At 42.3% G+C, this 27,643-nt stretch overlaps 1 protein-coding gene across 1 annotated transcript in view; it reads right to left on the bottom strand.

The window, feature by feature from the left end:
* Positions 1-7,446: 7,446 nt before the first annotated feature.
* CNBD2 (cyclic nucleotide binding domain containing 2) overlaps positions 7,447-27,643 on the bottom strand; it is a 53,763-nt gene continuing 33,566 nt past the window's right edge. Inside the window, exons 9-12 of the mRNA XM_054573819.1 lie at positions 23,294-23,471; positions 21,210-21,330; positions 15,337-15,500; positions 7,447-7,765 (exon numbers count right to left, since the gene is read on the bottom strand). Of these exons, the coding sequence (XP_054429794.1) occupies positions 7,447-7,765; positions 15,337-15,500; positions 21,210-21,330; positions 23,294-23,471 (782 nt within the window). The remainder of the gene's footprint in view (positions 7,766-15,336; positions 15,501-21,209; positions 21,331-23,293; positions 23,472-27,643) is intronic.

Consider the following 27,643-nt stretch of genomic DNA (forward strand, 5'->3'; position numbering starts at 1 on the left):
CAGGATCTGCACCATCATGACACCTCCACCACAGCCACTCTGATCTGAGCCACCATGATATCCTACTTGGATTATGTCACTACTCCTCACCCCGCCTCCCACTTCTAACCTTGTGCTTAAACCCCAAGTCTGCACAGATCATATTACTCCTCTGTTAAGAACCTTCCAAATGCGCCCTTCACATGATCATTAGCTGGCCCCAGGCCCCCTCTGCCCTTGTCTCCTTTCATTTCTCTCACCTTTGGCTCTATTCTAGCCATACCAACCTTATGGCTGCTATTCAGCCATGCTGTGCATCCTGTCTCTGCCTGGAACGTTCTTCCCCCAGGTGCCTGCATGGCCCATTTCCTCACTTCCTGCAATTACCAATATCATAACCTTGCAGCAGCCTTCTCTGACTACCTTTAACAAAGTAGTAACCTCTAACCCACCTGCATTCCCTACTTACCCTGGATTTTCTTGTGCCTTTTCTGTTTTCTTTGACTATCAATCCAGAATATAAACTTGGTGCCAAAGGCTTTGTTTGGTTTGGTGCTGTATCTCCAAACCCTAACCAAACTCCCTCTCCCCAAAGGATATCTGCTGATTGGAGATATGCTGATTGAGTTCATATACATTTTAGTTCAGTCCTGTCAACTCCTACATGCCTCCCTATCTAATGGAGATGCTCAGGAGCCCAGAGGCTGAGGGTCAGAGGGCAAGCACTGACCTAAAGGGAAGAGGAGGAGGAGGAGGAAGCAGGCAGTCAACGGAAAAGCTCCAGGGATCGTCTCTCGAAGAGGCAGAAGACCCCATGAGCTGGTAGTTGTTGTATGATCCTGGAACAATGTGTAAATGCAGAATGATTCGTTGGTGAGAGCTGTTTACATGTGCAAACCCCCCAGCTGCTGTGATCTGTTAAACTGAGAAATGCCCATATGTAGGAATCTCCAATTTCACCTCTGTGGGAAGGGCTGGCCTGGCCGCCCTGTGGGTCTGCAGGGCTCATGGACCTCGTACCTGCACCATTTTGTCCGTGGCTGTCCCTTTTTCTCCCACATCAGGTATCAGCTTTCTGAGAGTCAGACTCTAAATTTAGTGTTTTACCTGGACTACTTAAGTTAATTTTCATGATTTTATGAAACAGATGCTTTTATTATTACTAGGGGAAACTGAGGCAAAGAGAAGTCACTTACCTAATATCATGCAGCTGATCTGGAGCAAAGTGACCTAAATCCCTAACTCCTGCTCATAATCCTGCTCTGTAATGTCAGTAAAATCAGACAGATGGACAGGAAAAGGGCTGGCTTAGTTAGGAGGAGGCTTCCAGAAGAGTGATGAGCAATTCCTCTCTTTCTCCACCTAACACAAAACAGGAGAAAGTCTTTAATTTTGGCATGAGTTTTAAGTTATGACAGGAAGAAGGACTTCCTGATAGTTATCTTTCAAGATAAAAACCTGCTCTCAGGAAAAGATACAGTGTCTGTTTCTATCCATTAAAATGATAGATGATCAGTATTGTTAGCGCTTAAAGGCCAAGAGTCCACTGCCTTCTTCGCTGTGATGAGTTTCAATAAGGGATGAGAGGGGAACAACCCTCATCTTCAGGCAACCACTCTACATACCAACTTGGTCGTATCAGAATGGACCTGAGGCTGAGAAGTATAGAATCAAATCAAAATAGGCAGACCCCTAAGTTAAGGTACCCCCCAAAAAAGGAACACACAGTAAATTGAGTAGAAGACACATGAAAAAAAGGAGTGAGGATAAACTTCCCCAACCTTCTAGAGTAAGAAAAACTTTGTTATTCTCCTGAGGGACTGAGAGAGTCTTCCTTTCAAACAATAAAATACCACGTTTCTCTTTTTGCCTTGGCCATCAGGAAGCGCAAAGCCAGATTTTATAATCATCATGGCTTATGCTTCTACAAAATCCATATTGACTTCTTCCATTTTCTTCTTGGTCCTAACTATATAATTGCTAGTAAAAGGACATGTTTCCCTTCACCCTTGGATATCAGGGAGCTTATCATCAGATTTTAAAATCTATTATCACCTAATTATAAAGTATATTAGAGCTAATATTTATGCATATCTGTATTAGTTTTCCCTGTATTTTCTTTTTTCAGCAGTAATTTTTATTTAGAAATAATGTCACATTAAAATTGCAAGAATGGTATAACCACTATGGAAAATAGTATGATGGTTCCTCAAAAAATTAAAAATGGAACTACCACATGATATAGCTATTCCATCTCTGAGTATATATCAAAAAGAATTAAGAGCAGAGTCTTGAAGGTATTTGTATGCCCATGTTCATAGCAACATTATTCACAATGGCCAAAAAGTGGAAGCAATCCAAGTGTCCACAGACAGATGAATGGATAAACAAAATACGGTATATACATACAATGGAATATTATTTAGCCTTAAAAAGGAACTTCTGCTACAACATGGGTAATCCTTGAGCGTATCATGCTAAGTGAAATAAGACATTTACAAATTGACAAGTATTGTATAATTCCACTTATATAAGGTATCTAAAGTAATAAAACTCATATAGACAGAAAGTAGAATGGTGGTTGCTAGGGGCTGGGAGAAGGGGGAGGGGGGCGTTATTATTTAATGGGTATAGAGTTTCAGTTCTGCAAGATGAAAAGTTTCTGGAGATGGATGGTGGTGAAGGTTGCACAACAGTGTGAATGTACTTAATGTCACTGAACTAACTGTACACTTAAAAATAGTTGAGAGTGTAAATTTTATGTGTACTTTATGATTAAAAAATCATTTTTTTAAATTGCAAAATGGCTTAAAGAACTCCTAAAATATCCTTCACCTAGATTCTCCAATTGTTATCACTTTGCTTTATTTGCTTTGCCATTCTAAATATACAAATATATTTCTAAATCATCCAAAAGTAAGTTAAAGAAATCATCTCCCTTAATGGCCAAGTGTTTAAGTGTGTATTTTGTAAGAACAAGGAGATCCTCCCACATAAACACCGTACGATTACCAACATCAAGATATCTGACATTAATACAATACCATTATCTCAACCACAGTTCATATTCACCCTTTACTAAAGGTCTCAATAACCCATTTTCTTCTCAATTCTGATTTTCTCTTGAGAGTGGGAAAGCTTTGGAAGTAGAATAGGTAGGTGCCAAAGAAGAGAGAGGGTCAGGGGTCCTGCACACCCTTGGGTCTGGAGGGAGGCTTGAAGAACATGTACTGGGCCCCTCAGATTTCACAAATGATAACAGTGAAGCTCCAGGAAGGGAAGGAGGCTGGCTGGAAGTCACTCAGCACATGTCCCAGCATGCCACCTTCCCACTGTCCCCAGCTCTCTCCCAGGGCTGAGGCCCAGAGCCTTCAGCAGCCATGAAAAACCCTCATTTCAGCTTTCTGCACCTAGAAACTACTCAATCTCATTGTCAGCTCTGAACCAGTGATTACAGATCCTGCAACTCAGCACCCTTGTGGTTAAACCCCCAAATCCCCAAAGAGCAGAAAAGCACCCCAGCAAAATGGCCTCTGGTGGTACTCTGGAAGTTGCAAAGTGACCCATTTCACCCCTCAGACTTCTGTAACTGGAAAGTATGATTTTTCCATGAGTTACATAAAAGGAAGAGAGGATTTAAAGAATGCTTTTGCTTCCAGACCCAAGATGGGATCTTAAACACTTCCTCTAACAAATACTGGCACCATCTCCTGTGTTTATTTTTCAAATGGGTTTTTTCATTTTCCCCAAACAGTGGAAGCTGTTAGTGCTGGGGGCTATATTTTTGGCTCCAGTGGCCTGGGTGTGCCTCTCCAAGTATGACTGTGCTTATTTACATATGGAAAATCATTCCAGAGGGTGATTATATTCTCTCCAGCACAGTTCCCGGGTTGTGTGCACAGAATTTCTTTTTTGAAAACAGGTGGCGCATGTGGGATAGATGATAGTGTAGCATAACAGTACATGCACTATAATACTGACTGCTTAGGAGGGCACTGGGGTGCAGAGAAAGCGCAGGGATTTCCTGGAACCACCGCCCGATTGCCCAGTGAGCTTAGACAGGCTTTTGCCTCCCTGAGCCTCAGGCTCTTCATCCATCAAATGGGGATAATGCCACCTAGAGAATGGCCAGGAAATATTTTCAGGGTACGTGATGGCCTCTGCCAAGTGTCTGACATAGTACCTGGCACATGCTGGGCACCCAGTATCCGAGCCTGGGTCCTTCTCCCTCGTGACAGATCACTGTGGGCTTCCTGGCCCCTGAATCTGTACCCAGGTGGTCAGTGAGGACCTCTGTAGTTCTGAAGACATAGTCTGTGGATAACACTTGTGTCGAGGGGTATCATAGTTGCTCCTCTGAATGAGCAAAGAAATCCTGACTTTCCTGCCCTGCCTGATTCTGATCACTGCTCCATTTTGCTGAGTGTATGTGGGGGAGAGGGAGGGAGCCTTGAGAACCACTACTCATTCTGAAGCTCACAGTTTAGAAGTTAGGAGGTTCTTGCACACTTACAAGCAATCACAAGCTCTCCCCACACCATCCCACCCACCTGTTCTGCAACAGCACCCTCACCCACAACACATGCTGATGCTTTGCTGACTTGCTTGTTCTCCCTCCCTCTGAGGCTGACCCTTAATGTTGACAGTAATCATTTCACTTAGTGAAGAGTGTAGGGGTTGGGCAAGATCCCAGCCAGGACCACCTCTCCCCAAATCTTTTGGGAGTGGCCTTTATCACTAATTATAAAGGCTTAGCCTTCCAAAACCTCAGTTTCTATTCCACTGAAAGGGGAAGAGGGTCTCCGGATGGCCAAATTGGTCTCAGTCAAAAAGGTGCTAATAATATTTTATATGTATTGAGTACTTACTATGTACTGGGGACTGTATGTATCTAACCCAAATATAACTGGGGCCTCCTGCTGCCCACTCTCTGTTTGGTGACTGAAGTCCAATAGCAGTACTGCATAAAACCTAGTTAAGAGATATTCAAATGTGTACTTGGTTTCTCAAGAAAATGCCAAAGGAGAAACACATTCTCAATGCACAGAAAAGCCCTTTGAAGTTCTCTTTAGACATTTCTCATTCTCAGTCTCTTCTGTTAACTAATGGCTTCAGAAAAAGCTTTGCCCTTTCTCTGCTGCCCTCAAGACTTTCCAGAGCCCAACCCCCAGAGTCTCTCTCCCCACATAGCACCTTCTCTCTCAGGTTGCCCTTCTAGTCTGTTTCATCACCCACCACTCTCTTAGGACACAGGATCTGACTCCTGTTCTGGAAATTTTTTCTCTCACTTTCCAAAAAGCAGAATCCAGGAGTCTAGGCGAATACAATCCTCCACCCTGCTGTAGATGTACCAACTCTTTTAATCCTCAACAGCCGTTAAGTGGCAAAGCTGGGATCTTAGCCCAAAGGTCATCAGATTCCGCAGTCAGATGCTTAGCCAGATGGCTGTCATAGAAATAAGTGCTCAGTAATAAGCTTCTCTCACCATATCATATCTGCTCAAGAACCTTCAAGGGCTTCCTATTGCCTAGAGCAGGAGTAAACAAATTATGGCTAACAGGCCAAATCTGGCCTGCCACTTGTTTTTGTAAATAAAGTTTTATTAGAACACAAAAGCTGCTTTCACCATACAAAGTTGAGTAGTTACAACAGAGACTGTATGGCTGGCAAAACCTAAACTATTTATTATTTCACTCTTTATAGAAAGGATTTGCTGACCCCTGGACTAGAGAATAGAAGAAGAGAGATGGCCTCTTATCCTCCTTTGAACCTGCTACGGGGCAAGTGCTTAATAAATTACAAATGAATGAACAAAATGTAGGCACCATCAGCTTGGAGCCATAGCCCTACGTGTAAAGAGATCCCAAATAAAGTCAGACACTCCCACTTACCAGGTTCCTGAACAGTGCCATCCCATCCTTGTAAGTCACAGACAGCCCTTTCAGGACTTCCGCAGGTGTCTCAGACTCCCTGACCTTCTGTAGCTATCAGGGAAGTTGAGATCATTAAAATCCACACTGTTTCTCTACCCTTATACACCCATATCCCTTCTGATAGAAAAATTCCATACTTCTCCTCCTTTGCTGTGCAACACTGAAGTTTTTTCTTTTGAATTCAACATACAAAAGGATGCTGAATATGCTTTTCAAACTATACTCACCCCTCACTCATGAACACCATTGATCTTGCCCAACTTGCTCACTTTGCCACTGGAGAAACTGGGGTGCAGGTAAAGGACTCAAGATGCTCAAGGGGGGTCAGTGAGAAGGGAACAGAGCCAGGTTCTCCAGAGCTCCTGACATCCAGCTAAGTACTCGGGGGCCCCTCAGGCTCCACAACTTGTTAGGGGTTGGGGAGGTGAGAGATTGTGTAGGGTGGGGGAGGGCTCATCTCTCTCCTGGTGGCCAGGCCAGGTTCTTGTGCTGTTGTGGCCTCCACCAGACCCCTTGGCACTGTCCAAGCTAAACGATGGGGTTTCCCAAGGGAGAGAGGTGATTGGGCACGGGATCTGTGGTACTGAGGCTAAAAGGCAGGAGGTTTCAGTTCTAGGCCCAGGGCTACCCACAGGAAAGCCAGCTCAGGTCAGGGAGAGGTGGCGGCAAAATCAGGAGCCCTTCCCAGAGGGACTAAGGAGCACTCTTTAAGTCCAACCAGCCACCTCTGTGTCTCTGGCCTGCCTCCTCTCTGCCACATTGCTTGCTCCTCATTCTTGACCCAGGTTGCCACTCCTGTCACGCTCCCTACCTCTCTCTCTGTGGATTCTTACACCTCCCCCCACAGTCCCTCCTCTCTCCAGTCCCCGGCAGTCTGACGGAGGTGCTTGATAAGCGTTGGCAGAATAGCAGTTTGTAGGCCCAACACAGCCTACATATGTGTTTTGTTTGCCTAACACAGTATTTCAAAAACAATTTGAATTAGTTGCCCACATTTAAAAACAAGTAGGACTCTTCTTATATATTGGGTTTCCTGGTTCTCTTGAAAAATAGACCAGCAGCAACAGGCCTGACTTACTTGCACTTACTTCCTGGCATGGCATCAACTGACGGGGTCCAAGGAGCAGCTGCTCCATCAGGATGGGAATGTACACACCAGTCCCAGCCATCCCGGCTGCCTCCCTAGTCCTTCCGCTGTGGTCCTTTAGGTCACTTGTCTGCCCTTGGAAGGCATTTAAGTTCACAATCTGTCTTGCTCACTTTGATCTGAGCCCCTCTGTGTCTCCCATCCATCTTGTTAGGTAAGATCCTCCCACCCTGAGACCATCCCCAGTGATTAACTCATCCACACCCAGCCCCCGACCATCTACTCACCCAGCTCCCTAAGTGTCAAGGGAGACAGTGTCCCCATTGCTGTCCTCAGACATCTCTCCAGACCCACAGCTCAGCCCCATCACTCCCCACTCCAAGCCCCACAGCTCCTATGGTAGTCATTCAGGAAACATGGTGGCCAAACCCACATCCTTTATTGGGTTTAAATGAGGACCCCAGCATTCTTGTACTGAGGCAGGAGTTCTTGGATTTTGTACCGGGGTGCTGTGATGGCTTGCACAACCCTCAATGGAGGGAGGGATTTCTCGTGTGCAATAAAAATGGGATGATTAGGTTTAGTCTTCTTATTGAAGCTGTACAAATCCAGCGTCAGAGACTTGGGGTTGTAGATCCCTTTCTTCTTGTGCCGGATTTGGGTGAATGGTAGATGTTGACGAGGCTCCACCAGCAGCCTCACCAGGTCCTTCCGAAAGATATTCCAACTGTTCTCCATGAGGCACTTCTGGCACATATCGTCATCGCTGAGGGTAAAGCACAGTTGCTGAGGTTCCTACGCCAGCTCCTCCCTGTCCCTCTGCCCCTCCAACTTCACCTCCCACCACTCTTTGCAATCCCTAAACACAATCTACTACTTTCTGCCTTGGTGCTTTTCCCAGATTCTTCTCTCTGCTTCCTTTACCTTTCCACACTGACCTGTGCTGTTCCATATAATGTGCCACATATGGCTATTGGGCACCTGAAGTGTGGTCATTCTGAATTAGAGATGTGCTGTGAGTATAAAACATACCCCCGATTTCAAAGACTTAGAACAAAAAAAGAATGTAGAATACCTAATTAATAATTTTGATGTTGATTACCTGTTGAAATGATAATATTTTTGATATACTGAATGCAATAAAATATATTATTACAATTAATTTCATCCACTTTACTTCTTTAATGTGGCTACTGAAATTTTTAAATTACATATGTGATTATTAGCCATCAGGGAAATGTAAATCAAAGACAAAGTGAGATACCACTTACACCCATAAAAGTGGCTATAATTAAAAAGACAGATAATAGGTGTTGATGAGGATGTGAAAATACTGGAACAAGGGTTCCCATACATTACTAGTGGAATGTAAACTGGTGCAGCCACTTTGGAAAACAGTCTGACAGTTCCTTAAAAGGTTAACAGAGTTAGCTTATGACCCAGCAAGTCTACTCCTAGGTTTATACCCAAGAGAAATGGAAACAAACGTCCACTGAAAAACTTGCACAAGAGGTTCACTTTTGGTCAAGATGGAGTCATAGGTAAACACGCCTTGCACTGTGCACAATTACAGCAAAAAATACAACTAGACTACAAAACAGGTATCACCCAGAATTGTCAGAAAATTGAGCTGTGTAGAAGTCAGACAACCAAGGATCTAAAGAAGCTACATTCATCCAGTTGGACAGGAGAGGTGGAGGCGAGGAGAGGCTCAGAGAGGTAGGGATGGGTGTGGAGATATGTGGAGCTTTGCAGAGATGGAAACAGGCAGTCCCACATCCATGTGTGATGGATAAAAAAACAGGAGGGATACCTCTGGAGCAAGGGATCCCAGCTCCAGTCCAGACCACTCAGCCCAGGGTTCCAGCACCAGAAAGTTAAGTCCCCATAACTCTAGCTAAGAAAACCAGTGGATGGTGGGGAAGCAGAATAAACGGCAAGAGTCTCAAGAGACTCCTCTTAAAGGGTCCATGACGGACTTAGAACTCACGCAGACCCACCCCCTCTGGAACTCATCACCAGGACAACAGCTGGAAGGGCACCAATGGCATACAGGGAGAGAGTGAAGTGTGAGTGCTGGGAGACAGCGTCCCCCCAGGCGAAACTCCAGAGGCCTGGCAGCGGCACTGTCCCCTCTGTAAGCCCTCCCCAACACAGTGCAACAGAGCAGTGACATGGGTTGCCCCATCCATCTGGCAGTTACCTAAGGCTCCACCCCATACAACTTAACAAGTGCACCTTTCTAAGGGGTTCAAAGCAGCTCTACCTAATACACAGAAATAAACACAGGAAGGCTGCCAATATGAGGAGACAAAGAAATGTGGCCCAAATGAAAGAACAGAACAAAACTCCAGAAAAAGAATTAAAGAAAATGGAGATAAGCAACTTATCATATGCACAGTTCAAAACACTGGTTATCAGGATGCTCCTGAACTAATCGGGTACTTCAACACCATAAAAAAAGGCCCAGGCAGAAATGAAGGTTGCATTAAGTGAAATAAAGAAAAATCTATAGGAAACCAACAAGGGAGAGGATGAAGCCGAGGATCAAATCAATGATTTAGAATACAAGGAAGGAAAAAGCATTCAATCAGAACAGCAGGAAGAATAATTAAAAAAGAAAAGAGGATAGGCTTAGGAATCTCAGGGACATTAAATGTACCAACATCTGAATCATAAGGGTGCCAGAAGGAGAAAAGGAAGAGCAAGAAATTGAAAACTTATTTGAAAAAATAATGAAAGAAAACTTCCCTAATTTGGTGAAGGAAATAGACATACAAGTCCAGGAAGCACAGAGAGTCCCAAACAAGTTGGGCCCAAAGAGGACCACACCAAGACACATCATAATTAAAATGCCAATGGTTAAAGATAGAGAATCTTAAAAGCAGCAAGAGAAAAGCAGAGTTACCTACAAAGGAGTTCCCATAGGACTATCAGCTGATTTCTCAAAAGAAACTTTGCAGACAAGAAGGGACTGGCAAGAAATATTCAAAGTGATGAAAAGCAAGGACCTACAACCTAAATTACTCTGTCCAGCAAAGCTATCATTTGGAATTGAAGCACTTTAGAATTAAAATGCTTCCCAGACAAGGTAAAACTAAAGGAGTTCACTATCACCAAGCTGTTATTATGGCAATAAACTCACAACTATCTATAATTGAATCAAAATAAACTAAGCAAACAAGCAAAACAGGAACAGAATCATAGATATGGAGATTATTTGGAGGGCTATCAGTTGGGAAGGGGGAGGGGGAGAATGGGGGGAAAGGTGTAGGGATTAAGAAGTACAAATTGGTAGGTACAGAATGAGCAGGGTGATGTTAAAAACAGTATAAGTAATGGAGTAGCCAAAGAACTTACATGCATGACCCATGGGCATGAACTAAGGGAAGGGACTGCTGGAAGAAATAGGGGTACCAGGTGGAGGGGGGCAAAGGGGAAAAACTGGGATAACTGTAATAGCATAATCAATACAATATACTTTTAAAAATACTTGCACAAGAAGGTTATAGCAGCATTGTTCATAATAGCCAAAAAGTAGAAACAACCAAATTCTCCACTATCTGATGAATAGATAAAGTATGGTACACACATGCAATGGAATATTATTTGACAATAAAAGGGAATAAAGTACTGATACATGCTGCAACATAGATGAACCTTGAAAATACATGAAGAAGCAAGTCACAAAAGACCACATATTGTAGGATGCCACTTACATGAAATGTCTAGTAACAGACGTATAAAGACAGAAAGCAGATTGATAGCTGCCTTGGACAGGCCTTGGTGTCCTGGCTCCACTCTGCCTCCTACCCTCACAGCAGGTGAGGGTGGGGAAAGCAGGGGAGGGTGGCATGGGCTCAGCACTCACTGGCTTATTTCCTTCCGAGACCACAGCAAGGGAAGGGCATGTTCAATTTCCATTGACTCGCCTGTACTCTCACCTAAGGAGGCAAGCATCGAAAATCAAAAGCAGATAACATTCTTCTGGTCTATTTGACCAGAACAGAGTCCACTTTGACACACAGAGATTAACTTCATAAAAATTCCAGAGATCGAAGTGGGCTACAAGCTAGTCCTATTGGTCTCAGAGGTGCATCAAAGTCAGCTCCCACCAGCGCACAAGGGCTGATTGTGTACATCTCTTCTCAACTCTGTGTTCAAAGACATCAAGTTGATGGCTTGAAATTGGGTATGGTGGGAGTGTGTACATTACAGAAATTGGTAAACACTTCAAATCAGGGTTACCTCCCATCTTCCAGAGAGTTTGTTGTTAAACATTCACCAGCACACCACTGGAAAGTCTTCATTAAAAATTTCCATTAACTTCCAATTTCTTACATAATAAATATAACACTGTCCAACTCTGACTTAGCACTTAACCATGTGCCAAATACTTTACATTTGTTAATTACTTTAATCCTCATAACCACTCCAATTCACAAACATAGAAACTGTGGCCAAAGAGGCTAAGGGACTCACCAAACTCTGAGGGGGGCAAGCAGACAATTACAGATTCTTAGGCGCTCTTCTTTTTCCAAGTTAAGAAAGACAAAATTCCATGTTACTCCTGATGCTGATGGTCATACCGATTTCTAGTCTAGTTTTTCACTAAATGGGGTAGCTTTTCTAGAAAGTTCAGATTCATGCAGGTGTTTTAGTTCCAATCCCTGACTCACTTAAACTGAAGGTTCCTCTGTCCTTGCAGGATGTACCACTTCAACACAGGATTCCCTGAAACTCCCGCCCTCGCTGGGCAATCCCAACACTAGATCTCCCTCTGTGCTTTGGTTTTTAATTTTCTCCTTGGGGAAGTTTCCTTCTTTCTTGTGATTATATTCTACGTGGCACTCCACATGTTTGTAGGGAAAGAGGTTTCAAGTTATCTAGCCTGAAGCATTCACAGGACAGGTGCCCTGGCCACTGACTGTGACATACAGGATGTCACAGCCCCTCTCCTGGGCTTCATGGTCCTCAGTTAAAACACAAGGATTTGAGCTAGATAAGGGATATGATTTCTGCCTGCTTTAGCAGTCTAGGAAACCATGAGTTCGACCATTAATGAATAAGCCAGATTTCAATCTGTCAGCAGTATAGATGATTGCCACGAAGTGCTGACTGGGCAGCCCCAACATCTGCCACCCTCAAATCTGTGCAAACTTTTTCTGAATTTCAATTCAACAGACATTAACTGACACTCATCATATGCCAAGCATTATGCGAGGAGCTAAGGCTCCTTAAATTGTTCCTTGGGTAGATGGCTCTAAATAGCCATTTTCTATATGGGTAGGACATGGAGAATTGTGGCATTTTTGAACTGCAAAGAACCACCACTGTTTCCCAGCTTGTTTTTCTCACAAAACTGCCCCAGTTTGGGCCATATCTATTTATTATCTGTTTTTTTAAATTTACTAATGATTTTCCTTAAATCTACTTAGTTTCTTTCAGTTAAATATCTACTTTGGCTTTGTTCTAAGCAACAAAATCTGTCAGATCATAGGTTTAGTGAATGAGTCATGTTATTTTCTAATTCACACTAGAATAAATACATAGCTGTTAAAACTGACAATGTCAATAAATTATCTTGTGAACCTTCTGTGAATGTGTTCCATACTTTAGGGAACACTGTTCTAGTCTAATTTTCTGGTTTTGCAGATCGGAGTCTGGAGCCTTGAGAAAAGAAACGACTTATCCAAGGTCATACCGATCCCAAACTAAATCCTTTCAGGAGCTTATGGGACATAACTACAGATCTGCCTGCCTTCACACCACCGCTCGCTCTAACACTGGAATCACTTGCTTCCAACCCTGGCCAGAAAAACCAAGTCTGATCACAATATCACATGAAAAGAAAATGGGGGAGGATGCAAAATTGTATAATCTGCATGATCTCCATCATAAAACTGTGTGTGTATGAATGATAAATTATAAATTTGGCACATATCCATGTGGTTAAAAAAATACTAAAAAGAAATACACAGAATGTTAATTGGGATTGCTGAAGCAATGCAAATGACTTTGGTTGTCACTTTTTCAATGTTCAGCATTTTCCAGTTTTCTGCAATGAGTATGCCCCACTCATTCAACATTTATTGGGCACCTATCAGGTACTGTACAAGTGCTAGAGATGAAAGACAGACAAAGCACAATCCCTGCTTCTGTGAAGCAATTAACCAAGTGGTGGAGAAAGAACTGTACAAACTACACAGCTCTCAACAGCTATAATACAATGTGTATGGTCCACATTAGAGCTGTGGTGGGAGCATGATGAGTGTACAGAAAGGGGTACTAACCAACTGGGGGTCAGTCAGGAAAGGTTTTCTGGAGATGAATCTTAAAGAATGAGCAGGAATTTATCAGAAAAAGAGGGACAGGATTGGGAGATGGCATTTCAGGCAGGAAGGCCTACGAGGGCAAAGGCAAACATGTGTAGGGTCCAGGGGGCCATCTGCCTGGGTTGCGGAAGTGGGTTGGAGGCAGGGCAGGAGGAGCTGCAGGGAAGTTGAGGGGTCATGCTATGAAGAGCCATTTATGTGGCACTGAGTCTGCACTGTATCCTATAGGCAGTGAGATACCACTGAAAGTTTGTGTTGTTTGTTTTTTTTTAAAAAAGATTTAATTTATTTATTTGTACAGAGAAGGGAGGGGAGGGAGAAAGAGAGGAAGAGAAACATTGCTGTGAGAAAGAAACATCAATCTCTTATGAGGCTTGACAGGGGACAGAACCCACAACCCAAGCATGTGGCCTGAGGATATCCAAACGGTGACCTTTCACTTTGCTCATGACACACAACCAACTGAACTACATGGGTCAGGTTACCACTGCAAGGTTTAAGTAGGAGTATAACATGGCCAGATTTAAGTTTTAGCAAGAGCAGAAGGGATCTGGTGAGGAGGAGATTGACGCAGGGTTCCCAGTGGTAAGACTTGTAGGAGTCTGGGCTGGGGGTCCCAAAGTGGGGCTGAGGGGCATGTCACCCAGAGAGATGAACAAGATGAGGAAAGTAGTAGGAGGAGAGTATAAAGAAAATAGGACTCAGCCCTGGCTGGGTGGCTCAGTTGGTTGGAGCATCATCCCATGCACCAAAAACGTTGTGGTTTAACCCCTGATTGGGGCATGTATGGGAGGTTTGATAGATCTTTCTCTCTTTCTCTAAAATAAATAAACATATCTTCAGGTGAAGATTTAAAAAAAAAAGAAGAAAATAATAGGACTTCATTTATAGCTACCTTTTCTTATTGTTTTTAAAGATCTATTTTTATGTTTATAATGTATATGATATATAGTACAGCAATATGTGGATATAATAAAAATTAATTATGTGTTGTTTATATTACATATCTATTCTTAGAGAAAATCCATTCAAATACTTTTTAGTAACAGAGTGTAAGATCAAAACAGTTTTGTGACCTGGTATAGGCAATAGATTAATTTTTACATAAAAAATAATTTTTTTTACATTATAAAAGTATTCACTCTGGAAAGTTTGAAAACGAGGAAATAGTAAAAAAAATCTTTTACTGAATCTTTCAAGATATTTATCTTTTTTAATTATGAAAGTAATATACCATCATTACAGAAAATTTGGAGAATAAAGAAAAAATTCACTGAGTGTCACTACCCTGACACAACTTTTACCATATTTTTCTCCCTCATAAAAAAGCAATGCATACTCATTGCAAGAACAAAATGAGAGGAATATATAACTATAACTAAAAAGTCCCTTTTAGTCCCACCTTCCAAAAAGAATGACAATTACAAATTTGGCAATACCACAGCAATTGTCAGTTTTGCCTATCTCCTTCTAGATTTTTCGCTTGTGTTTTACAAAGGCATAGTCATGGTGTAAACACAATTTTGTACCCTGTCCTTTTCATTATCATTATATTACCCATTTTACTCTCCTGCTATTGGAGCCATTAAACTTTTATAATTTTAATGAAACAGTTATATTCTATCAAGTGAATGGACCACAATTTTCTAAACTATCCCCTTATAACATGTGTGGATGGTGGTGGTGGTTTTTCTCTGTATTACGAATATAAATGCTATGAACATTCTAATGCATGTAGTTTTCCCTATAACTTAGCTATATAAAGATAAATTCATGGGTGGACCACTGCTTTCAAGGGTAGGAACAGTTTTACAGCCCTTGAAACATAGTAAAATTATATTATCCAAAGGATTGAGGCAATTTAGAATCTAGCAACAACTACCAGTTTCATCCATCCTTTGTAGCATTAGGTATTAACATTTTATTCTTTCTTTTACTAAAATAACAGGTGAAACTGTGTTAATTTGATCTCGTGGGGTGTACACACATATCCAGCACTGACCTGGGGTACTTGATGTCGAACCTAGACAACTTTTCTGTTACCTTGCTGTCCATCAGTTCACGAAATTTTTCTCTCCTCACCGTTATCAACTCAACTCCCAAACTCTGGAGGATCAAGGGCCGCGTGTCTTGTTGGTTATATGGGAGGAGGAGCTGGTGAAGGCCCTAGAGAACAAAAGTCCCAGAACGTTTGACCTCAGAGGCTTCTACTGGCAGATACTCTAAATGGGAAAAACAAGGCCGCAAACAGGAAGTGAATCCATTAGGGTCATTTGGCAAATGATGGGGAGGAGTCCAGGACTCCTTTTGCTACACGACATCGAATCCTCCCACTCCTCAGATTAGAAGAGCCATTAAGGCATTTGCCCCCCGCCTCTTCCTACCTGCAGGCAGCTGGCTCTCTCCCAGAATCATACCCACAGTCACTCTCCAGGGGATGGCATTTTACAAGGTTTCCCTAATATCCAATCTCAACACTTCCTTGTGCCAAGTAAGTCTATTTTCTCTTCCTTAGGACTATGACAAAAATCAAAGAGGAAGTCCTCCTCTTCTAAACCTTCCCTTTTGCAGCTACCACCCCTCCCCCATTCTTTTCTGCAGGTCTTTGCTCCTAAATGCATGTCCCTACTGAACCTCAGTTCTTTTTCCATCCTGCATAAACTTTGGAGGCCACTGGCCTCCTCTCTGCAGCTTATGATGCTCCTTTGTTTCCCTTGCAAGGATCCTTATCTGGTTGCATCTGGAAGGGAGATGGAAGTCAATAGGCATAACTGGTTGTTTTACACAGAGTGTAACCCCCTTTTTAAGGAGACACCTTGAGATGGAACAAAGCCCTTGTTGCTGAATTCTCAATCCAATGCTCACGCCTCAGCATTCTCAGCTATTAAGACTTAGGTAGTGAGAGGAGAGGTCAGTGGCTCCAGAGCCTCCAGTATCCTACCTTTTAGGGTTTAAGCAGAAGGGGGCCCATAAACCAAGAGGGCAGCTTTAAGAAGGCCACCTGGGATCGGGAAAAATCCTGGCTTAAGAAGGAAGAGCCAATTGTTCACTTGTTGTGTGACTTTGGGCAAGTTCCACCTCCCTAAGCCATCTGTGAAATGCTGTCTCTGAAGCGTTCTGAATTTGAAAGATGTGAAGTGGGATTTGGAACAGCAACCCTGTCACCACCACCATTTAGGTTCTAGAGAGTTGGTGAAGGTCCAAATAAGACGGCGTGTGTAAGGATGTTCTGGGAGACACGAAGCACCTCACAAATCAGTTATGCTCAGTACAGAGGGTGTGAAGGCCCTTCTGTAGTGCCAGACCTTGCATAGAAACCATAATGGCTGCCCTTTAGTTCCTACTCTATATTAGAAATACATACATACATACATACATACATACATGTGCGTGTGTGTATTTTTTTTTAATCCTCACAACCACCCTATGAGATAGGGATTATCATCCTCAGTTGTGGAAATGAGGCCCAGAAAAGGAAACTTACTCACCAAAAGTCATATACCTTGTAATTAACAATGATAATAATGATGATGATGATAATGGTGATATAATGACGACAGCACCAGCTAAGTTTACTGAGCATTCGCTAAATCCCAGCCCCTCCTGTAACTTTTGTGTATATTAACTCATGTAACCCTCACAACAGCCCCATGAGGTGAGTCCTCATTTATAGAGGATTCTGCTGAGGTTCAGAAACTTATTGAACATAACAGCATGGAAGCAATAAAGCTAGGATTTGAACCCAGGTGGCCTGTCTTCACAGTCCATGCTTTCAACCACTATACTATGTCGAAACTAACGCCCAAAGAGGTTAAGTAACCTGCCTATGAACAGAAAGTGGTGAAGCCAGTATTCGAACCCAGTGATCTTTTCAGGGCCTCTCTAAGGGCAGCACTGTCTTCTGGCACTCCTATCCACCTCCAATCCACCCCCAACACCCTAGTAGGGGCGCAGGCCCCTCCTCTGCCTAGACCCTTCAAATAGCTTAAGGCCAGGGCTATCTCACCATTGCCGGGCTCTCTAGCCTGACTTCACATTGCCTTGTTTACCCTGTTCTAGCCACACTGCTATCCCTTCCAGTCCCCTCAACATGCCAAGCTCTCTCCCACCTCAGGCTTTGAACTTGCTCTTCCTTTATCTGGAATACTCTTCCCTCAGTTTATCCATAGTTTGTTCTTTTCATCATTCAAGTCTCAGCTTAAAAATATCACCTCCTCAGAGCAGCCTTCCTTGACCACCCTATTTAAGAAGCCCGCCCCCACAACCCAGTTTTCTACTCTGTTCCTAACAGCAATTTGCAACTTTCTATGTGTTTGCTAATTTATCTCTGTATTTTCTATTCCCAGACTAGATTGTAAACCCCATGAAGTCAGGAATGATGTCACTTTTCTCACTGACACTGGTACATTGTAAAATGCTTGGAGCATGGTAGATGCTCGAGAAATACCTGCTGAATGATGTTCCGATGGAATCACAGAACGTCACAGCTGGAAATTCACTAAGGTGAATTTCCTAATTTTATGATGAAAACACATATTCAGTGAAATAAAGTGATTTCCCCAAGGCCACACAGCTGTCTAATTAGAAACAAAATGAGAATAAGACACCACCCCCTTGCAATGTGTCATCTTCCTTCTGCTCTCTCCGTGGCCCTGACCTGCCCAGTCCTGACCATCCCTGAGGTCTCGAGATGCCTGTTCTCTGGAGAACGTGTTTCCCTAATGCCTCCTGGCTCAAAACCTAGGTCTCTGCTCAGGGTCCCAGGCTTTCATTTTTCCAGGTCCAACCCTGCTCCACCTCTTGCTCCCAAGGAGAGGAACATGTGATTTCCTATCTTCTGGTCAGTGATATAATAACAGCTATTATCATTCATTTTCCTGCAAATGAAGCCAGGGCCTTGAAAGCAGGGAAAGGGTCTTACCAAAGGCACATCCACAAGCATCTTCATTAAAAGGGTCCTGTTAAGAAATATTTGTAGGTGCCCTTCTCTGCACTGGGCTCTGTGTGGTGAATGAAGTAGTCAGGTCCTTGCCCTAAGCCCCACCCAGAGCCGGCCAGGTCTTCCTAGAAAATCAAGTCCAAGGCTCCTATTCTGGCATTGCAGGCCCTCTACAGTATGCATCCTGTTGTTTCTGTGCCAGCCTACATAGACTCATGTTCCTCTCACCATATACCAAAAAGGACAATGCCTTCCCTGCCCTCTGGTGCCTCCGTTCTGCCCAGGGACCAAGCATCCCTGGCTCTTCTGTCTTGCAATGTGCCAGGCTGCATTTATGGGCCAGGCAGCTGGCCTCAGGCAGCCTGTGTTCAGTCTAGAGCACCTCACTCAGAAACACTGACAAACTTCAGTGACGTGGAGCGTAAGAAGGCTGCAAACTACATCACCTGAAGACTAACTGAAGGAATGGAGGATGTTTTGCCTGAATAAGAAAATAAGAAACAGCGCTTTGGCACTGTGCCTAGTTCCATACATGCCGAATGAAAAACAAAACAGAATTCTCTAAATACTTAGGGCCATCACATGGCAAGGAAGCTGATTTCTTCTGTTTTGTTCTTGGGGATGTCCTATGGTGGGAGGAGGTACAGGGCGCCAGTTAAAGTTGCAGGAGGCAGAGTTTTACTGAATAAAAGAAAGATTCCTAAGAGCTCGAAATACTCTATGGGCACTGACCAAGGGCTGAGGTAGTGCCTGGGACACCCAGACAGTACTAAGCTGACCTTCCTGCCTCCAAAGATATGCAGTCCAGCAGGGCAGAAGCATTAAAGAGCCTGCCACTCACTGGTAAGAAGGGCATGATGAGGACTCTGGAGACACTGTAATTGAGGAACAGTGGAAAGAGCATATGTGAGTGAGCAGCTTCCCAGACTAAGATGACTGGCTACACCCAGAGCTCCAGAAGAGGACCACAGAGATAAAGTGCCATTCTCATCACATATCCAGTTTTTATCATATTGTATCGAGGGAACATACTATTGACATGGCTTACTACTGTCGATGTTGGCCTTGATCACCGGGTTGTGGTAGTTTCTCAGGTTTTACCACTATAAAGTTACTTTTTCCCCTCTTTCCATACTGTACTTCTTGGAAGGAAATCACTATGTGTAACCCACACCTAAAGAGCAGGGAGTTATATGCATCCTCTCCTTTAGGGCAGGGTATCTACATAAAGTATTTGGAATTCTTCTATGCAGAGGTTTGTCTCTTCTCTTCTTTTTATTAATTTATTTATTATTTATGCTTTGCATTAGTGTGTACTCATGGATGTTTATTTTATACTTTGAGTATTTCCTGGCACTACAAAATATCCCAGGTTCATTTTGAATATTCCTTGCTCTAGTCTTAGAATCAATCATTTCCCAAGGAACCCTTTTCTTCTTGTTGAAGAATGGTATGAGACACCAAGATCTGGGTGCTAAGTGTGCTCATTGCTATAGGAGTGTCATTTCTTTTAGGCCCTATCAGCTGACAGGGCAAAAGATACATGTTTATACATATATTTATAAATATTTCTATATGTAACTATCTGTATCAATATTAAGCTAAACATGAGTGCATACTGTCTTCAACTCTAATTGATTACCACATGGATCATTCTAACCTCTTGCCCTTGCTTATCTGCAAATTTCTACTGCAGTGGCAAGATACCTGGCTGCTACCACCTGCCATTCATTTATTTAATTGATCCATTTCAGTATACATGTACAGAAGTATTGATTATTAATGCATATACCAATGGGAAAAAACTTTGTGAACTAGAATACAATGCTTGTGTACTCTAGTACCTTTTGCTTTTAGCCTTACAGATTCCAGTCATCTCCAAATACTTAGGTCATCAGCAATTTTTTCTCTCACTCCCTTCACTGAGGTGGTTTCATTCATCTATAATATTGTTAGATTCTCTTGTCATAGTCTATTCCTTCCTGGGATCCCCTGACCTTCCAGACAATGTCTTCTGTTTTTACAAATTACATACATTAAGGTTCATCCTTTGTGCTGTATAAAGTTCTATGGGTTTTGACAAATTCGTAAAGATTTGAACCCATTACAGTAACACACAGAATAATTTTACTCACCTAAAAATCCCGTGTGTATTATCTGTTCATCCTTCTCCCTGAACTCCAAATCTCTGGTGACCACTGATCATTTTATTATCTCTATAATTTTGCCTTTTCCAGAATGTCACAGAATTAGAATCATACAATCCATGAACACGGAATATTTTCCATTCATTTACATCTTCTCTGAATTCTTTCATTATAGTTAATAGTTTTCTTCATATGGATCTTGAACATATTTTGTTAGATTTACATCTAAGTATTTTACTTTTTAGTGCTATTGCAAATGGATTTGTGTTTTTAATTTCAAATTCCAATTGTTCATTGCCTTATCCCTACAACTTTGCAATAATTATTTATTAGTTTTAGGAGTTTTTTTGTTTTTATTCTTTAAATTGTCTACATAGACAATCATGTCATCTGCAAACAAAGACAGCTTTATTTCTTCCTTTCCAATATGAATATATTTTATTTCCTCTTCTTGTCTTAATGCACTAGCTAGGACTTCCAGTACAAGGTTGAATAGGAGTAGTGAGTGGGGACACCCTTGCCTTATTTCTTAATTATTTTAAAGCAAGTTCCAGATGTCATATTTTATCTGTAAATATTTTGACATGTATCTCCTAAATATAAAAACCCTTTAAAAACATAAGCATAATATGGTAATTCTTAAATTATCATATCTAAAAAAATCAATAATGTTTCTTAAGATCACTGCATACAGAACAGGGTGTTTTTAAACCTTTACTGTCATTATTTAATACCCCCACCCAATCATATTACACACTGTATTGTAAACAAGGCTCTTTATACACTTACGATGACTTCTCCTTCGTCCATGGTGTGGATCTTGATGTAGGCCCCCACTGAAGCCTCCTCCGGGAGATCACCATGCTTGGTATTGATCATGGGACACTCAATCAGATGAGGACTCCTGGATCTGAAATTAAACAAGTTGTTAAAAAGAACTCATTTGTGACACAGCAAGTTCATGAGGCCACAGATAACCAGCTCCAACTCTACTGTACAGGGAGATCTTCCTTCCCTCTCCCAGACGTGAGAAAACTGAAAAGCAAGCCAATGACTGATTGTATCAGGAACTGGAGAAGTTTAATAAGGGGGGAGAGTTGGAAGAGAAGAAGACAGGACCCCTTTAAACTCCTGAAGGCTGTCGTGTCCAAGAGGGGGCTAATGAACTCACGCAGCTGAACCAGGCCTGCTGGGTGAGAGGTCCAGGCTGGCTGGCTGACTTCTGATCAACGTGAGGAAGGAATTTCTGAGAGCTGTCCAAAAATGGAACAGACTGTTTGACAAAGAGTAAGCTCTGTACCTTTAGGGACACAACAGGAGGTGGGGCTTTTCTTGAGGGGAAAGCAGAGAAGAGATGGCGTTCGTTCGTTCGTTTGTTTGTTTGTTTACAAAGACAGGCTTCCATGGGTGGCTTGGAGACTCTGTACTTTGTTCATGTTGGGGTTAATTTTACCAGGCAATCTTGTGCTTTCTTTGGTCTCAGACTACATAGAAGGAAGAGACAGGCTATGCTATTTGGATTAGAAGCAGGAAAAAAAATTACTTATCAGCTGAAAATATAGCTGAACTCACCCAACACATAAATAAGGCTGGCTTCTATTCTCACCCCCATCCTCGGGGCTTGTACACAAGTGGCACATGCCCAGCATATCCTTTATTTTTCACTTCTGGGTCCAACTTGTCCTTTTTCCTTTATTGATTTATAGCAGAGAAACAGAGTCTGTTCCATCTCTACCTTCAGAAGAACTGGGATTAGGATTTCAAGCACTGGATACCTTAGAAAGAATATCCATCACAGAAAAAAAAACTCAGAATCCATGGGATGCTCATCACGGAGGCAAGCAGGCAAGAAATGGTAACAGGCAAAAGGCTCCAGGAAAGTGGCACTATGGCAGTATGGAGATGGTGACACTGATGCCATTATCAGTATCATTGCAATACTTTTATTCCATATTTAATGGCGGCGAGGGGGCTGTTATGTTGCTCGGGGCCTAGTGTTGAGTTGCCTGTAGCCTGGTGCCTCCTGAGTGTCCTTTCCTGGTCCTCAGCCTCTCTGGGCTGAGGCAAAAGCTCATCCACCTTTTCCCATCGTGACAATTGTACTAGATAAGACTGAGCACTAACAAGCTACTTGGGCTTGAATCCTGGTTCTGCCACTTCCTACATGTGTGACCTCAAGTGACTAACTTAATCTCTCTCTGTACCTTGGTTTTCTCACCTGAAAAATGGGAGTGACAATAGCAGTACTTACACTCACCTCACAGGGTTTTTGCGAGGGGGGTTAAATTAGATAATCCAGCACCAGGCAGAATATTCCGTAAGTGTTAGATATAGTTATCATTATCTTATTCAATCGCTGGCTTGCAACAACCCTGAAATTTAGACACTATTATCTACAGACAAGGAAAATAAGGCTTACAGAGGTCAAGTTCCTTGCCCAGGGACACAGAGTTAAAATAAGCAGCCAAGCCAGGATGTGAACCTGGGCTGAACCGACTCCAAAGCCCACGCTCTTATATACTGCCACTCTGGAGAGTTCGAATTTTCTGAAGAGGCTCAAGGCCCACTGACACACAGACAGAATATCAGAGCTGGAAGCTCTGTCCAGCCCCTTCTTCCTCAAATGGGTTCCCTGAGAAAGGAAGTAGCTAACCACTGAGAGCAGCCCTGAGAGTTAGAAATAGAGAATGCAGCTCCTGGATGTCAAACCTAGTGCCTCTCAAGCTACCTTTCCCACAGCCCCCAACCTTTGGGGTCGAGCTGCATCTGCTACCTCCACCCCCTTCCCAGCATCCCTGACATTTCTTCCCTGTAAGTTGCATCATCCTTTTCAACCAGAATGGACCCTTCTATCTGCCAAGAGCTAAGCTTACTTGATCTTTGAGCCCAGGGTCTTTGGAAGACTGCTTTCTTGGGTATTAATTTTCCTACTGAAGCTGGTCCCCTGTTGCTCCCAGGCTTTCTGGAGATGCAGAAGTTTCAGAGAACTAAAATCCTGTACAGGATATGATTTGATCTGGAATTCCTTAAATCTCTGTACAGGAGAAGATTCTGTTAAAGAAAGCACAGGAAAACACATTAGCAGGTCTTTGCATGCATGAGGGCTGTGGGGGTGGCAGTGGGAGGTATATCGTACTGACCTGCCTGGTGAGTATGGTGCATGGGGAAATTAAGAAAAATAGAACGGGAAAAAAAAACAACATTGAGGCATCCACGTATTGTCTCTCTGTGCTAGGCCCTGAGCTGGGGCTTTTAATATCCATGGCATCCAGATAAGTGTCATTGGCCTCATTTAAAAGATGTGAGCAGCAGAGAGGTTAAGTCACCCAGGAAAAGGCTGAAGGTTATTTTGAACTCAGATCTATCTGATTCAACTCTCCTACCTTTTGGCAGATGACATTTACCTGGGCTTTTAAACTGGGATTGGGGGTGAGGGCAGCAATAAAAGACAAATGGATAACCATCCATAGAACCTTGAACAAGTCACACAATCTCTTGGAACAATTGCAGGATAATAGTAAGAATTATAGATAAAAGCATGTGCTATGCTCCTAGCACAGTACCCAGCACATAACAGCCCCTCCATGAGAGTTATTAACAAGTTCTCTGAGAGAATACTACTCGGAAATAAAAAGGAGGAAACTCAGTACTCAAAAACACTATGCTGAGTGAAAGGAGCCAGACACAAAACAGTATATGTGGTATGATTCTGTTCTATTTACATAAAACCCTGGGAAAGACAAATGTAACCTATACAGATAGAAAGCAGTTTGTTGGTTACCTAGGGCCTTGGATGAAGAATAGAGATTGTCTTGGATGGGGCACGAGGAAACCTTTTGGGGTGATGAATCTCATAACTTGATTCTGGTGGTTATAACAGATAAGTTTCTCAAAAATTCACTGAACTACACATTTTAAATGTATGAGTTTTAGTGCATGAAAATTAAACCTCAAAAATGATCATTTTAAATTTTTATTTATTTTAGAGAGAGAAAAAGGTGGGGAGAGAGAGAGAAACATCGATTTGTTGTTCTATTTATCTATGCATTCATTGGTTGATTCTGTTACGTGCCCTGACTGGGGATCAAACCCACAACCTTGGTGTGTCAGAACAATACTCTAAGAAACTAAACTACCCAGCCATGGCTCAATAAGGATGCTTTTAAAAATAGATCTTCAAGTGTCAGAATCAACTGTTAAAGTTAATGTTAACAGAAATAAGTCCAAATTGCACGAGGAGAAAGTCCTGGTTTAACAGGGCACACATGAGAAGACCTAAGTATAAGCTCTTTGGAAGGCATTTTGGTAATATCTATCAACATTTTAAATGTGCACAGCCAGTACACACCAGATCAATGACTTGATTCAGTGTTCTAAGGATTTATCCAATATGTTTCCTTGCACAAGTATGTAAAGATAAACACACCAGGAAATTCACCACAGGAAGGTAAAAGTGAAAAATTGGAAATAACCCAATATATCTGTAAAAGGTTAATTACCTTTTTAGTTTAATTAATTATGGCATGTCCACACAATAGAATGAAACTCAGCTATTAAGAAACATAGATCTAAACTTCTGGTTCCAGCCAAATGGACTAACATGGATTAGATTTTCTCTTCTACCTGAAACTACTAAAGTTTCAGGCTAATGTATGAAAAAGTGGTTTTCAAGACATTGGCCATCTTGCCACAGTCTTGAAAGATAGAAAGCAAAGGGGATGAGCCCTACTGTTGCCCCAGCTTACTGCCTGGACAGTTTCTGGGACATGGTGCAGAGGAAGGAAACCCACATGATCTCTCTGAATTGATGAAATACAATTGAGACTCCAGGGAGAGCAAAGTAGCTACAGTTCACAGAGCAGAGCGCCAGGGAGGAGAGAGCTGCAGGAGAGAACTCTGAAGATCTTCCAAGGCTCCCCCTTCAGTCTCAGCTGAGTACTGAACAGCATGTGTATCATGTTAGCAAATCAGCAATGGTAGGCAGCCTCTAAGATGGCCCCCAATTAACCCCACGCTTCCTGGTATCCACACATTGTGTAGTATCTTCCTATGAAGGGTGGGTTGGACTTGATCCTAACAAACAGAACACAACAAAAGTGATGGGATGTCACTTTGGATTAGGTTTAAAAGATTGTAGCTTCTGCCTCAGGCACACTCTGCATCGTTCTCTTACTTCCAGGGAAGCAAGCTATTGTATGAAATAGCTCCGCAGAGACATTCTTGAGGTAAGGGTCTAATGGCCATGTAAGTGAGCTTGGAAATGACTCTCTCCCAGCTGAGGTTTCAGATGAGACCACAACGCTGGCAGACAGCTGCAACTTCATGAGACTTGAACCAAAGGGCACCCAGCTAAGCCACGCTCAAATTTCTGACCCCCAGAAACTGAGAGATAATAAGTGTTCATTGTTTTAGTTCAATAAGTTTTGGAGTGATTTGTTATGCTAGTACCTAAGACTGGGAAAGAATCGTCCAAAATAATTAGAGAATAAATCATCAGAGCTCACACAGGACCAGAAGTAGTTCCTATTCCCAATAGCTAGAATAGAAAACCTCATGAGTCATGGGGCACCATGAAATATTCAAAACGGTTTTTCATTATGAATGGGGCAAAATTAGCTCTAGATTGAACACTGCTCTGATCCCACCTAACAAAGCTTAAAAGCTAGTCTCCAAATGATCAAAATATTCCCAAGTAACTTAACTATAACCCAGGACAAAGCTCATGAATATTTATAGGAATAAAAAAATATGTGGCACCCAAAATTCACAGTTTCTAGCATCCTATGAAAAATTACCATACATGCAAAGAAGTAGGGAAGTATGAAACATACAAGAAAAAAAACAATGAATTGAAACTGGCCCCAAAATGACAGAATTAATATGAAAGGACATTAAAACATTATCACTTATTAACAGCTATTATCACATACACAAAGAGGAAATTTTGTGTATATGAAGCAAAAACATGGCAGTTATTTTTTTTTAAAAAGACCCAAATGAAACTTCTAAATATGAAAACTACAAGGTCTGAAATGAAAAAATATGCTGGATGGGATTAATACTAGCTTGGACAATGCAGTGACTAGTAAACTTGAAAACATAGCAATAAAAACTACCCAAAATGACAGAGAGAAAAAAGACTAAAACAAACAAACAAACAAAGAGAGAGAGAGAAACATTAATGAGTATCAGTGAAACAACTTCAAGTAACCCAATACACATGTAGTTGGAGTCCCCAAAGTGTAGGAGAGAGTGAGAAAGACAGGAAAAATTAACGGCCAGAAAATTCCAAATCTGATGAAAAAAATATAAACTCAAAGATCCAAGAAACTAAATAAGCCCCAAGCATAGAAACATGATGAAAATTATGCTGAGGCACAACATAATCAAATGTCTTAAAACTACTGATAAAAAAAATTTTTTTAAACCAACCAGAACAAAAAGGCACATTATGTACAGAGAATAAACAAAGTTCTGCAAAGAGGTTACGTGAAGATAAAAATGTTGGCAGCCTTCTTTTTGAAAACAATACAAGCCAGAAGACAGACTTTAATACATCTTTAAAGTATTGAACAATAACAACAAAAATCTGTTAATCTAGAATTTTTTTTTTATCAGCAACATGAATTTATTTCCCACAGTTCTGGAAGCTGGGAAGTCCAAGATCAAGGTGCCCGTCAATTCAGTGTCTGGTGAGGACCCTGTTTCTGGACAGGTGACTGTCCTCTGGTTGTCTTCACATAGTAGAGACCTTGCTTGTTCTCTGGCCTCTCATAAGGGCACTTGTCCCATTCTTGATAGCTCTTGACTCAATTACCTCTGAAAGGTCCCACCTCCAAATACCATCTCAATGGGGATCAGATGTTAACAGACAGACAGATTTTGAGGACACAAACATTCAGTCCACAGCAGGGAGCATGCTCGGAACGTCTGAATGTCACAGAAGCAGAAGGAAGCCAGGCTGACTGTGTGGAGTTGGGGAGGGGACTTTGGTGACTTGTCCTTCTGGTGAGGTTGGCACCATTGCAGGTTTCTGAGCAGAAGGCCTGGTCTGACCTCATCACTGTCAGGACAGAAGCGCAGAGCAGGAGCAGAAAACATGGAGTGCGATAACCCAGGAGGTCATGGTGGGCTGGTCAGAGCAGGCAGGCCTGGGAGGTGGGGCCAATAAGTCTCATGGATGGATCTGTGTGTAGGAACAGAGGTGGCCTGAGAAGCTGAAT

The sequence above is a fragment of the Pteronotus mesoamericanus genome, unplaced genomic scaffold (genome assembly GCF_021234165.1).
Source record: "Pteronotus mesoamericanus isolate MK-2021 breed Mesoamerican mustached bat unplaced genomic scaffold, CSHL_Meso_final contig_25, whole genome shotgun sequence".
Taxonomy (NCBI): Eukaryota; Metazoa; Chordata; class Mammalia; order Chiroptera; family Mormoopidae; genus Pteronotus; species Pteronotus mesoamericanus.